At 37.6% G+C, this 14,349-nt stretch overlaps 1 protein-coding gene across 1 annotated transcript in view; it reads left to right on the top strand.

Moving 5' to 3' along the window:
- Positions 1-14,349, top strand: part of ACAD11 (acyl-CoA dehydrogenase family member 11) — a 117,066-nt gene that overhangs the window by 36,291 nt on the left and 66,426 nt on the right. Inside the window, exons 6-7 of the mRNA XM_086352066.1 lie at positions 13,357-13,498; positions 13,848-13,969. Coding sequence (XP_086208192.1) covers positions 13,357-13,498; positions 13,848-13,969 — 264 coding nt within the window. The remainder of the gene's footprint in view (positions 1-13,356; positions 13,499-13,847; positions 13,970-14,349) is intronic.

Genomic DNA, 14,349 nt, shown 5'->3' with positions numbered 1-14,349 from the left:
CAGTTCTAACTGTTGCTTCCTGACCTGCATACAGATTTCTCAAGAGGCAGATCAGGTGGTCTGGTATCCCCATCTCTTTCAGAATTTTCCACAGCTTATTGTGATCCACACAGTCAAAGGCTTTGGCATAGTCAATAAAGCAGAAATAGATGTTTTTCTGGAACTCTCTTGCTTTTTCCATGATCCAGCGGATGTTGGCAATTTGATCTCTGGTTCCTCTGCCTTTTCTAAAACCAGCTTGAACATCTGCAAGTTCACGGTTCACATATTGCTGAAGCCTGGCTTGGAGAATTTTGAGCATTACTTTACTAGCGTGTAAGATGAGTGCAATTGTGTGGTAGTTTGAGCATTCTTTGGCATTGCCTTTCTTTGGGATTAGAATGAAAACTGACCTTTTCTAGTCCTGTGGCCACTGCTGAATTTTCCCAATTTGCTGGCATATTGAGTGCAGCACTTTCACAGCATCATCTTTCAGGATTTGAAATAGCTCTTCTGGAATTCTATCACCTCCACTAGCTTTGTTCATAGTGATGCTTTCTAAGGCCCATTTGACTTCACATTCCAGGATGTCTGGCTCTCGGTCAGTGATCACACCCTCATGATTATCTGGGTCGTGAAGATCTTTTTTCTACAGTTCTGTGTATTCTTGCCATCTCTTCTTAATATCTTCTGCTTCTGTTAGGTCCATACTGTTTCTGTCCTTTATCAAGCCCATCTTTGCATGAAATGTTCCCTTGGTTTCTCTAATTTTCTTGAAGAGATCTCTAATCTTTCCCAATCTGTTGTTTTCCTCTATTTCTTTGCATTGATCACTGAAGAAGGCTTTCTTATCTCTTCTTGCTATTCTTTGGAACTCTGCATTCAGATGCTTATATCTTTCCTTTTCTCCTTTGCTTTTCACTTCTCTTCTTTTCACAGCTATTTTTAAGGCCTCCCCAGATAGCCGTTTTGCTTTTTTGCATTTCTTTTCCATGGGGATGGTCTTCCTCCCTGTCTCCTGTACAATGTCACAAACCTCAGTCCATAGCTCATCAGGTACTCTATCTATCAGATCTAGGCCCTTAAATCTATTTCTTACTGTCACTGTATAATCATAAGGGATTTAAGTCATACCTGAATGGTCTAGTGGTTTTCCCTACTTTCTTCAATTTCAGTCTGAATTTGGCAATAAGGAGTTCATGATCTGAGCCACAGTCAGCTCCCGGTCTTGTTTTTGCTGACTATATAGAGCTTCTCCATCTTTGGCTGCAAAGAATATAATCAGTCTGATTTCAGTGTTGACCATCTGGTGATGTCCATGTATAGAGTCTTCTCTTGTGTTGTTGGAAGAGGGTGTTTGCTATAACCAGTGTGTTCTCTTGGCAAAACTCTATTAGTCTTTGCCCTGCTTCATTCCGTATTCCAAGGCCAAATTTGCCTGTTACTCCAGGTGTTTCTTGAGTTCCTACTTTTGCATTCCAGTCCCCTATAATGAAAAGGACATACTCCATAACTTTGATTATATGGACCTTTGTCAGCAATGTGAAGTCTACTTTTTAATACACTGTCTAGATTTGTCATAGCTTTTCTTCTTTTAGTTTAATGGCTGTGGTCACTGTCAACACTGATTTTTGATCCCAAGAAAAAAAAGTCTGCCACCATTTCCACTTTTTCCCCATCTATTAGCCATGAAGTGATGGGACCAGATGCCATGATCTTAGTTTTTTGAATGTTGAATTTTTAAGTCAGTTTTTTTACTCTCTTTCTTTACCTTCATCAAGAGGCTCTTTAATTCATCTTCCCTTTCTGCCATTAGTGTAGTATCATCTACATATCTGAAAATGTTAATACTTCTTCTGGCAATCTTGAATCTAGCCTGTGACTCTAGCCTAGCATTTTTCATGATGTATTCTGCAGAGAAGTTAAATAAGCAGGGTGACAATATACAGCCTTGACACACTTCTTTCACAATTTGGAAACAGTCCATTGTTCCATTAAGGTTCTAACTGATGCTTCTTGACCTGCATACAGGTTCCTGGTGGTCTGGTATTCCCATCTCTTTAACAATTTCCCACAATTTGTTGTGATCCACACAGACAAAGGCTTTAGCGTACTCAGTGAAACAGAAGTAGATGCTTTTCTGGAATCCCCTTGCTTTCTCTGTTTCCAGCGAATGTTGGCAATTTGATCTATGGTTCCTCTGCCTTTTCTAAATCCAGCTTGTACATCTGGAAGTTCTTGGTTCACATACCATTGAAGCCTAGCTTGAAGGATTTTGAGCTTTGCCTTGCTATCATGTGAAATGAGTGCAATTGTATGATAGTCTGAACATTGTTTGGCACTGCCCTTCTTTGAAATTGGAATGAAAACTGACCTTTTCCCATCTTTTGGCCACTGCTGTTTTCCAAATTTGCTGACAAATTGAGTGCAGCACTTTAACAGCATCATCTTTTAGGATTTGAAATAGCTCATCTGGAATTCCATCATCTCCACTAGCATGTAGTAATGCTTCCTAAAGCCCACTCAACTTCACATTCCAGTATGTCTGGCTCTAGGTAAGTAACTATACCATGATGTTTATCGAGGTCATTAAGACCTTTTTGTACAATTCTTCTGGGTATTCTCCCCCACCCCCCGCCTTTTTTTATAATTTTAAATTTATTTATATTCTGCTTGAAGGATTCTTGCTTTACAGAATTGTGCTGGTTTATGCTAAACATTAACATAAATCAGCCATAAGTATACATATGTCCCTTCCCTCTTGATCCTCCCTCCCATCTTCCTCCCCATCCCACCACTCTAGTTGTTACAGAGTCCTGGTTTGAGTTCTCTGAGTCATACAGCAAATTCCCATTGGCTATGGGTTTTACATATGGTAATGTAACTTTCCATGTTACTATCTCCATATATCCCACCCTCTCCTTCTTCCCGCTACCTCCATGTCCAAAAGTCTGTTTTTTGTGTCTGTGTCTTGATTGCTGCTGCTGCTGCTAAGTCGCTTCAGTCGTGTCCAACTGGGCAACCCCATGGACAGCAGCCCTCCAGGCTCCCCTGTCCATGGGATTTTCCAGGCAAGAGTATTGGAGTGGGTTGCCATTACCTTCTCCCTGTGTCTTGATTGCTGCCTTGCAAATAATATCATCGGTACCATCTTTCTAGATTCCATATATATGCCTTAATGTAAGGTATTTGTTTTTCTCTTTCTGACTTACTTCACTCTGTATAATAGGCTCTGGATTCATCAACCTCATTAGAACTGACTCAAATGTGTTCCTTTTTATGGCTGAGTAATATTCCATTGTGTATATGTACCACAACTTCTTTATCCATTCATCTGTTGATGGACATCTAGGTTGCTTCCATATCCCAGCTGTTGTACATAGTGCTGCAGTGAGCTTTGGGGTACATGTGTCCTTTTTCAATTTTGGTTTCCTCAGGATATATGCCTAGTAGTGATATTGCTAGGTAGTATGGTGGTTTTATCCTAAGGAATCTCCATACCATCTTCCATAATGGCTGTATCAATTTACATTTCCATCAACAGTGAAAGAGGGTTCCCTTTTCTCCACACCCTCTTCAGCATTTATTGTGTGTAGACTCTGGTGATGGCCATTCTGACTGGTCTGAGGTGATATCTCTTTTTATAGTTTTGATTTGCATTTCCTAATAATGAGTGATGTTTAGCATCTTTTCCTATGTTTGTTAGTCATCTGTATGTCTTCTTTGGAGAAATGTCTTTTTCCCACTTTTTGATTGGGTTGTTTGTTTTTCTGGTATTGAATTGTATGAGCTGCTTATATATTTTGGATATTACTCCTTTTTCAGTTTTTTCATTTGCTATTATTTTCACCCATTCTGAGGGTTGTCTTTTCACTTTGTTTATAGTTTCCTTTGCTGTGCAAAAGCATTTAATTAGGTCCCATAATCATATAGGATTTTTGAGCATAAACAGAAAAATATGTTTTTTTAAATTTCCATTATTTTATTCCATTTTATTTCCATATATTGATTTTTATTTCCATTCTTGTAGGAGGTGGGTCAGGGAGAATCTTGTGATTTTTGTCATAGATTGGTTTGCCTATATTTTCCTCTAAGAGTTTTTTAGTTTCTGGTCTTCATTTAGGTCTTTCATCCATTTTGAGTTTATATTTGTGTATGGTGTTAGGAAGTGTTTTAATTTTATTCTTTTACATGTAGCTGTCCAGTTTTCCCAGTACCACTTATTGAAGAGGCTATCTTTGCCCCATTGTATATTCTTGCCTCCTTTGTCAACAATAAGGTACCCATAGGTGCATGGATTTATCTCTGGGCTTTCTATCTTGTTCCATTGGCCTATATTTCTGTTTTTGTGCCAGTACCATACTGTCTTTTGACTGTACCTTTGTAATATAGTCTGAAGTCAGGAAGGTTGATTCCTCCAACTCCATTCTTCTTTCTCCAGATTGATTTGGCTATTCAGGGTCTTTTGTATTTCCATATGAATTGTGAATTTTTTTGTTCTAGTTCTGTGAAAAAATGCCATTGGTAATTTGATAGGGATCACATTGAATCTGTAGATTGTGTTTGGTAGTATAGTCATTTTCACAATATTGATTCTTCCTACCCAGGAACATGGAATATCTCTGTATCTGTTTATGTCCTCTTTGATTTCTTTCATCAGTGTCTTACAATATTCTTTTTTTTTTAATTTTATTTTATTTTTAAACTTTACAATATTGTATTAGTTTTGCCAAATATCAAAATGAATCCACCACAGGTATACCCGCGTTCCCCATCCTGAACCCTCCACCCTCCTCCCTCCCCTACCCTCCCTCTGGGTCGTCCCAGTGCACCAGCCCCAAGCATCCAGTACCGTGCATTGAACCTGGACTGGCGACTCGTTTCATACATGATATTATACATGTTTCAATGCTATTCTCCCAAATCTCCCCACCCTCTCCCTCTCCCACAGAGTCCATAGGACTGATCTATATATCAGTGTCTCTTTTGCTGTCTCGTACACAGGGTTATTGTTACCATCTTTCTAAATTCCATATATATGCATTAGTATACTGTATTGATGTTTTTCTTTCTGGCTTACTTCACTCTGTATAATAGGTTCCAGTTTCATCCATCTCATTAGAACTGATTCAAATGTATTCTTTTTAATGGCTGGGTAATACTCCATTGTGTATATGTACCACAGCTTTCTTATCTATTCATCTGCTGATGGACATCTAGATTGCCTCCATGTCCTGGCTATTATAAACAGTGCTGCGATGAACAATGGGGTACACGTGTCTCTTTCCCTTCTGGTTTCCTAAGTGTGTATGCCCAGCAGTGGGATTGCTGGATCATAAGGCAGTTCTATTTCCAGTTTTTTAAGGAATCTCCACGCTGTTCTCCATAGTGGCTGTACTAGTTTGCATTCCCACCAACAGTGTAAGAGAGTTCCCTTTTCTCCACACCCTCTCCAGCATTTATTGCTTGTAGACTTATGGATTGCAGCCATTCTGACTGGCATGAAATGGTACCTCATTCTGTATACAGTTCTTTTGTCTCCTTAGGTAGGCTTATTCCTAGATATTTTATTCTTTTTGTTGCAGTGGTGAATGGAGTTGATTCCTTAATTTCTCTTTCTGATTTTTTCATTGTTAGTATATCAAAATGCAAGTGATTTCTGTGTATTGATTTTTGTATCCTATGACTTTGCTAAATTCACTGATTAACTCTAGTAATTTTCTGATAATATCTTTAGGGTTTTCCACATATAGTAGCATGTCATCTGCAAACAGGGAAAGTTTTACTTCTTCTTTTCTGATCTGGATTCCTTTTATTTCTTTTTCTTCTTTGCTTGCCATAGCTAGGACTTCCAAAATATGTTGACTAATAGTGGTGAGAGTTGGTAACTTTATCTCATTCCTGATCTTGGAATGCTTTCAGTTTTTCACCACTGAAAAACCAGTGTTTGCTGTGGGCATATCATATACGGCCTTTACTATGTTGAGGTAGGTTCCTTCTATGCCCATTTTTTGAAGAGTTTTTAATCATAAATGGGTACTGAATTTTGTCAAAGGTTTATTCTGCATCTACTGAGATTATCATATGGTTTTTATCTTTCAATTAGTTTATATGGTGTATCACATGGATTGATTTGCGAGTATTAAAGAATCCTTACATCCCTGGTATAAACCCAACTTGATCATGGTGTATGATTGGCCACCTCTTCTTAATCTCTTCTCTTTCTGTTAGGTTCTTGCTGTTTCTGTCCTTTATTGTGCCCATCTTTGCATGAAATGTCCCCTTGGTATCTCCAATTTTTTTTTTAAAAGACCTCCTCTAGTCTTTCCCATTCTATTATTTTCCTCTATTTCTTTGTATTATTCACTTAAGAAGGCTTTCTTATCTCTCCTTGCTTTCTCTGGAACTCTGCATTCATTTGGGTATGTCTTTCTCTTTCTCCTTTGCCTTTTGCTTCTCTTCTCTTCTCAGCTGTCGTAAGCCCTCCTCAGACAACTATTTTGCATTTTTGCATTTCTTTTTCTTAGGGATGGTTTTGGTCACCGCCTCCTGTACAGTTTACTGTCTGTCAGATCTATATTTTGAATCTTTTCATCACTTCCACTGTAAAATCATAAGGGATTTGATTTAGGTCATACCTGAATGGCCTAGTGGTTTTCCTTACTTTCTTGAATATAAGTTTGAATTTTGAAGCAATGAATTCATGATCTGAGCCACAGTTAGCTCCAGGTCTTATTTTTGCTGACTGTATAGAGTTTCTCCATCTTCAGCTGAAAAAATATAATCCATGTGATTTTGATATTGAGCATCTGGTGATGTCCATGTGTAGAGTCGTCTCTTGTGTTGTTGGAAGAGGGTCTTAGCCATATTCTGTTTGCCTTTACCTTGCTTAATTTTGTACTTCTAGGTCAAACTTGCCTGTTACTCCAGGTATCTCTTGACTTCCTCTGTTTGCATTCCAGTCCCCTATGATGAAAAGGACATCTTGTTCTGATGTTAGTTCTAGAAGATCTTGGAGGTCTTCATGCAACCATTCAAGTTCAGCTCTTTGACATTATTCGTTGGGACATAAACTTTGATTATGGTGTTGTTGAATGGTTTCCCTTGGAACAAACCAAGATCATTTTGTCATTTTTGAGATTGCACCTATGTACTGCATTTTGGACTCTCTTGTTGACTGTAAGGGCTGCTCCATTCCTTCTAAGGGATTCTTACCCACAGTAGTAGATATAATGGGTATCTGAATTAAATCGATTTTGAATTTTTCAAAAGCCTTTTCTACATGTATTGGGTTTCAGATATTACAAAATCTTTGCATACCTAGGGTAAATCCCACTTGATCATGGTACATGATCCTTTTACCATATTGTTGTATTTAGTCTGCAGTTATTTGATTTACTAGTATTTGGTTGAGGATTTTTGCATCTATGTTCATCAGTGATAATGGTCTATAATTTTCTTTTTTGTAGTATCTTTGTCTGGTTTCGGTGTTAAGGTGATTCTGGCTGCAAAGGATAAGTTCAGAAATGTTCCTTCCTCTGCAGTTTTTTGGAATACTTTAAAATGAATAAGCATTAACTCTTCTGTAAACTTTGATAGACTTCATTCATGAAGCCATCTGGTCCTAGATTTTGTTTCTTAGGAGTTTTAAAATTACTGATTTAGTTTGCTTACTGGTAATTGATCTGTTCATATTTTCTATTTCTTCCTGGTTCAGTCTTGGGAGATTGTACCTTTTTAAAAATGTGTCCATTTCTTTGAGGTGGTTCATTTTATTGGCATATAGTTTAATAGTGGTCACTCATGAATCTTTAGATGTCAGTTTTAAATTCTTCTGTCTCAATTCTCATTTTATGGATTTGGTTTCTCTCCTTTGTTTCTTAATATATCTGGCTAAAGTTTTATCAATTTTGCTTATCTTTTCAGAGAGCCTTTAGTTTCATCATTCTTTTCTATTGATTTTTTAGTCTCTATTTTATTTCTTCTCTGATCTTTATGATTTCTTTTCTCCTGCTAACTCTGTGTTTGTTTATTCTTCTTTTTCTAGTTCCTTTAAGTGTAAAGTTAGGTTGTTTGAGATTTTCTTTTCTGATTTAGCTTTTATAAGTGTAAATTTCCCTCTTAGAACAGATTTTGCTAAATCTTATAAATTTCAAATCATCGTGTTTTCATTTGTCTTTAGATATGTTTCTATTTCCTGTTTGACTTCTTCAGTGATGCATTATTTAGTACTTTATTGTTTAGCCTCCATGTGTTTGTATTTTTTATAGTTTTTCTTTTTTTGTAGTTGAGTTCTAGTCTCACAACATTGTGGTCAGAAAAGATGCTTCACATGATTTCAGTTTTCTTAAATTTACTGAGGATTGTTTTGTGGCCAGCATGTGATCTATCCTGGAGAATGTTCCATGTGCACTTGTAAAGAAAGTATATTCTGCTGCACAATATTCAGATGAATATTCTATGTATATATCAATTAAGTCCATCATTTCTAATGTGTCATTTTAGGCTTATTGATTTTCTGTCTGGATGATCTGTTCATTAATGTAAGTAGGACGCTAAAGTCCCCCACTAGAATTGTGTTACTGTTGATATCTCCCTTTATGTCTGTTAATATTTGCTTTATGTATTTAAATGTTCCTATGTTGGGTGCATATGTTGTTACATATGTTTACGATTGTATCTTCTTCTTGGATTAATCCCTTGACCATTATGTACTATCCTTCTTTGTTTCTTGTAACAGTCTTTATTTTAAAGTCTATTTTGTCTGATATAACTTTTGCTACCTCACCTTATTTTTTTTTTACTTCCACCCCCTCACTTTCAGTCTGTGTATATCTTTAGATCTGAAGTGAGTCTCTTGTAGGCAGCATCTTTTGGGTCTTAGTTTTATATCCATTCAGCTACTCTGTGTCTTTTGATTGGAGCATTCAGTACATTTACATTTAAAGGAATTATTGATACATATGTTATTATTGCCATTTTGTTAATTATTTTGGAGTTGTCTTGTGGGCCTTTATTTTTTCCTTTCTTCTTCTTTTATTCTCTTGTGATGTGATGACTGTCTTTAGAGTTATATTTGGATTCCTTTTTCTTTTTGTGTGTATATGTATTATAGATTTTTGGTTTGTGGTTACCATGAGGTAAATAGGTATATGAGTATGTGTATTGTTTTAAGTTGCTGATACCACAATGTCAGATGCATCTTAACCACCCTGCATTTGTACTCTCCTTCTCTCATGATACTGTTATTTTATCATATTTTACATCCAAATGGTTTCTATATTCCTTACCTGCTTATTGTGGATATCAGTGGTTTTACTACTTTTGTCTTTTAATCTTCATGCTAGCTTTGTGCATGGATGGTCCTGGGGTTATTTCCAGACTACTGGAAGGCAGAGCAGGTCTTGGAGTCTAGTTGCAGGATCCAGGGATTCTAGAGCTGGTGTCAGATTACTGCCAGTGGTAGGTGGGTTTCTGACACAGAGCCTGGGGTGTCCAGAAGCTTGAACTGGCCTGCTAGTGGGCAGAATCAGGGCTAAGTTTGTCTCAGGGCAGGGTATGGCCTTTTGGTCAATGATCTGGGTCTGAAGGCTGCAGGATTGTGGTTTTTTTGCATGTGGTGCCTGCCCATGGTGGGAGGAGGAAGTTCCTGGGCCCTCTGTTGGTAAGGGCTGTGTCCAGAGGCAGCTACAGGCTCATGGGGTCTTCAGGCAGCCTGTCTGCTGATGGGTGGCCCAGTTAGTTGCATGGCCTAAGGCGTCCCAGGACTGGTGACTATAGTTTGTTGGGGCATGGCTGGGTCCTAGGGCTAACTAGAGGGAGGATTCCACAATGACATGTGCCAACACCAATGTCCACCTGGTAGAAGGAGCTCCCTAGAATGGTTGCCACTGGTGTCTTTGTGCCCAGGGTGAGCTGCAATTGCCTCCTACCTCTCTGAGAGAATCTCCAAAACCAGCAGTTAGATCTGACCCAGGTCCCTATGAATATGACTTTTATTTTGAGATCCTGGAAGGTGTGAGATTTTGTGGGCATGCTTTACAAGTGAAGTCTGTATTTTCCCCAGTCCTCTGGTAGCTTCCAAAAGTAAGCTCCACTGACATATTCAAAAGCAGAGGCATTACTTTGTCAACAAAGGTCCGTCTAGTCAAGACTATGGTTTTTCCTGTGGTCATGTATGGATGTGAGAGTTGGACTGTAGAGAAAGCTGAGCACCGAAGAATTGATGCTTTTGAACCGTGGTGTTGGAGAAGACTCTTGAGAGTCCCTTGGACTGCAAGGAGATCCAACCAGTCCATTCTGAAGGAGATCAGCCCTGGGATTTCTTTGGAAGGAATGATGCTAAAGCTGAAACTCCAGTACTTTGGCCACCTCACGCGAAGAGTTGACTCATTGGAAAAGACTCTGATGCTGGGAGGGATTGGGGGCAGGAGGAAAAGGGGATGAGAGGGGATGAGATGGCTGGATGGCATCACTGACTTGATGGACGTCAGTCTGAGTGAACTCTGGGAGTTGGTGATGGACAGGGAGGCCTGGAGTGCTGCAATTCATGGAGTCGCAAAGAGTCGGACACGACTGAGCGACTGAATTGAACTGAACTGAACTGACCTTCAAAGCCAAATAAATGCTCTGAGGGTTCATCTTCCTGGTACAGGACCCCTAGAATGGGGAGCCTAACATGGGCTCAGATCTCATACTCTTGTGGGAGAACCTCTGTTGTGGAATTATTCTCCAGTTTGTGTATATCCACCTAGGGGTTCCGACCTTGACTATATTGCAAGTCCACCTGTCCTACTCATCCTGATGTGGTTCCTTCTTTTGTCTTTAATTGTAGAGGATCTTTTCTGGTAGGTTCTGGTCTTTTTCATCAGTGGTTGTTCTGCTTATCATTGTTATTTTGATGTGCTCATGAGAGGAGGTGAACTCATCCCTGATAGGTTATTATAAGATAATGGGTATGATTCTCTGTGCTATACAATATAGTCCTGTTGCTTATCTGTTTTGTACATAGTAATTTGTATCTGTTAATTGCATATCCCTAATTTGTCCCTCCCCCTACCCTTTCCCCTTTGGTAACCCCAAGTTTGTCTTCTGTGTCTGTTTATGTTTTATATATGCATTCATTTGTGTTACTGTTTAGATTCCACACGTAGATTATTTCATACAATATTTGTCTTTCTCTGTCTGACTTATTGTATTCAGCAAATATTGCTTAAGTCTCTCCCTGTTGCTACAGATGGCAATATTGCTTTCTTTTTATGGTTGAGTAATATTCCCTTATGTATATTCTGTGTCTTTTTAAACCAGTCATCTGTTGATGTATACTTGGAATCAACCCAGTTGTGGCTAGTTTGTTTTTAATCTACATGCACTATAAACATTGTGGCTGATTATCAACAAAATGAAGCTTCTGTTGTACTGGATTAGGTTTAGTCACTCAGTCATGTCTGACTCTTGTGATCCCATGGACTATAGGCTCCTCTGTCCATGGCATTCTCCAAGGCAAGAATACTGGAGTGGTCTGTCGTTTCCTTCTCCAGGAGATCTTCCCAACCCAGGGATCAAACCTTCGTCTCCTGTATTGCAATCTCTTTACCAACTGAGCCACCAGCGAAGCCCATAGACCAGTTGTGCTGAGGAAGTGCTAATTTTCTTTGGATGTTAGGAGCACAGAAACAAACAGAATGGTATGGACAAAAATGCATCCAATCCTTTTTTTAAAGCAAATTTAACTGATAATTCAGTATAATCACAACCATAAAAAGTCTTATGAAGGCAAATCATGGAGGAAGTAATGATCAATTTTTCCACAGTCATAATAGAAAATTCTTTAATGCCTGTTATATGCCAGGCTGTGTACTTATTCATTGAATAAATACATTTTAGCCACCTACTGTGTGCTAGGTACTTAAATAGACTCTGATAAACAAAATGGACATACTACCTACCTTTATTTCATATTCACACTAACTCTACACCAGATATGTTATGGTTACTTAAATTGAAAATCAGAAGTGTTAACTAGTCCAGAATTGCAGAGTTAACCGTCTGGAATTACACAGCCAGTAAATGATAGAGGGCTTCCCTCATGGCTCAGCTGGTAAAGAATCCACCAGCAATGCAAGAGACCTGAGTTCAATCCCTGGGTTAGGAAGATCTCCTGGAGAAGGGAACAGCTACTCACTCCCGTATTCTGGCCTGGAGAATTCCATGGAATGTATAGTCCATGGGTCACAAAGAGTCAGACATGACTGAACAAGTTTCACTTTCTTTCATTAAATTGTAGAGCTAGGATTTGAATTCAGGTCTGTGTGGTTCCACAGACCACATTTTTCCTTAAAGCTACAATAATGTGTTCAAATATATGACTGAAGTAAGGGGGTGCAAACACATACAAAGATACAAAAAGGCATGAAACACAATAATATGCATTGCCTAAATGAACTCTGTTGTTTTATCTGGCTTAGATAATCTTGGCTAAATTGTTGCTGCAGTCTCGTCTTTGCCCTCCTACAGTCTATTCAAAACATAGCAGCTAGAGTGACCTTAATACAAATCCTATTCAGTTACTCTTCCTGTACAGACCCTCCAATGGAGTGCCTCCTCCCATATCCCATCCCTCCTACCTAACTTGAAGTATCCATAGGCATTGTTATCAGTTTGGTATGTATTCTTTCAACTTTGAGTATTCATTTGCAACCTTTTTATTTAAATAGGATCATACTGCACATATTATTCTGCAGATTGCTTGTATTTTCAGTTGAATGCCCTATGTTCCTAACATAAAAATCTATATTCCCTTGATATATATTGTTACAAAGTAGAATGAGGAAAGCTGTGTTATTGATTCCAAATTACACAACTCTTTTATCATGTTGCTATATGATGATTGATTTTATATTCATAAAACAAGCAGCATCTTTTATAACAATTGCCTTCTTGTATCTGCAGCATGAAATAACTTACTTTAAAAAATTACTGTTGCCATAGGAGTAAAATATTTGTCATGTTGCTAGATTCATTATTAGAGCATAGATTCTTAAATTATAGCTAATTGTTAGAATTTCTTCTTTTATTATAGTTAACTTCCAGTTGAATACTTTCAACTGCTCTTGCCGGCGCTCTTTAGTAGACATGTTAAGGCTATGTAAAGTAAAATGAAAAACTGAGAGCCGATCATGGAAGCAAGGGACTTGGCTTTACTCATTCAAGGCTATTAAATAAGTGAATTGTGCCACTGTGGGTAAAGACTGCAAACTACAGCCTCATATTTGCTTTTGATGGAAAATATGATTTTCAATATATTCTGTTTCATTTATTTCCTTATTTTAGTTGTTTTGGATTTAATATATTAAAATCTTTTAATTTTAATTACAGTCTCGAGTTATAGCTGTGCTTGATTGGGAGCTTTCAACCATTGGTCATCCTTTGTCAGACTTGGCTCATCTCTCGATGTTCTACTTTTGGCCAAGGACTGTTTCATTGGGAAATCAAAGCCATCATTTGCAAGAAAACATAGGTATGAAAACATAATGTTGCCTAAATTTCTGTTAAGGTAAAATCGTCTTTATTTCTTTCCATAATTAACAAAAGATAATTTTATAATCTTAGATAAACAGCTTTTATTTGTTTTTCGAAATGTTTTTAAATCATCTTTATTAATTTTTTTAAAGTGTGCCATTCTACTTTTAGTAGTTTGTGACAAAATATAATCATTTCTATATACTATTCTTTTGGAAATAAATACTTGGAACATGTTTTGCTTTGTAGAAAAGTGGTTTTATATTCAATTTTATATGTAATATGACATTTAAAATTATTCACCCTGATATTTTTATTAAAGTTTATAGTATGTACTGTTTTTATAGGGATACCATCAATGGAAGAACTGATTTCAATATATTGCCGCTGCAGGGGAATTAATTCTAATCTTCCTAACTGGAATTTCTTTCTTGCCCTTTCATTTTTTAAAATGGCTGGAATAGCACAGGTAATTAATTTTTTAATATGTGTTTCACTATTACTTACTGATGTACTCTTGAAAATATTTTTGGTTTTGTGGGATGGTACATTCTTTCTGTTTTTTTGGCCATGTAGTCACTTGGCTTGTGGAATCTTAATTCCCTAACCAGAGATTGAACCCAGGCCCTGGCAGTGGAAGCAGAGAATCCTAACCACTGGACCAGAGAATTCCCTTATATTAATATCTTTAGATCAATTTATTTTCCACAATGGCAAATACCAAACATGGATAAAATATAAATCCAGAGTTTACAGAATAGGAATTTGGCAAGGGAAAAGGTTGAGTAGCAAATGTGGTATAACAGACTAAAAAGATGGAGGAATGGAGAGAAAAAGACATAATGACAA

This window comes from Bos grunniens, chromosome 1 (genome assembly GCF_055505025.1).
Source record: "Bos grunniens cultivar Pamir isolate PY7600 chromosome 1, Bosgru_T2T1.0, whole genome shotgun sequence".
Lineage (NCBI taxonomy): Eukaryota > Metazoa > Chordata > Mammalia > Artiodactyla > Bovidae > Bos > Bos grunniens.
This window is presented reverse-complemented; position numbering and strand designations above follow the sequence as displayed.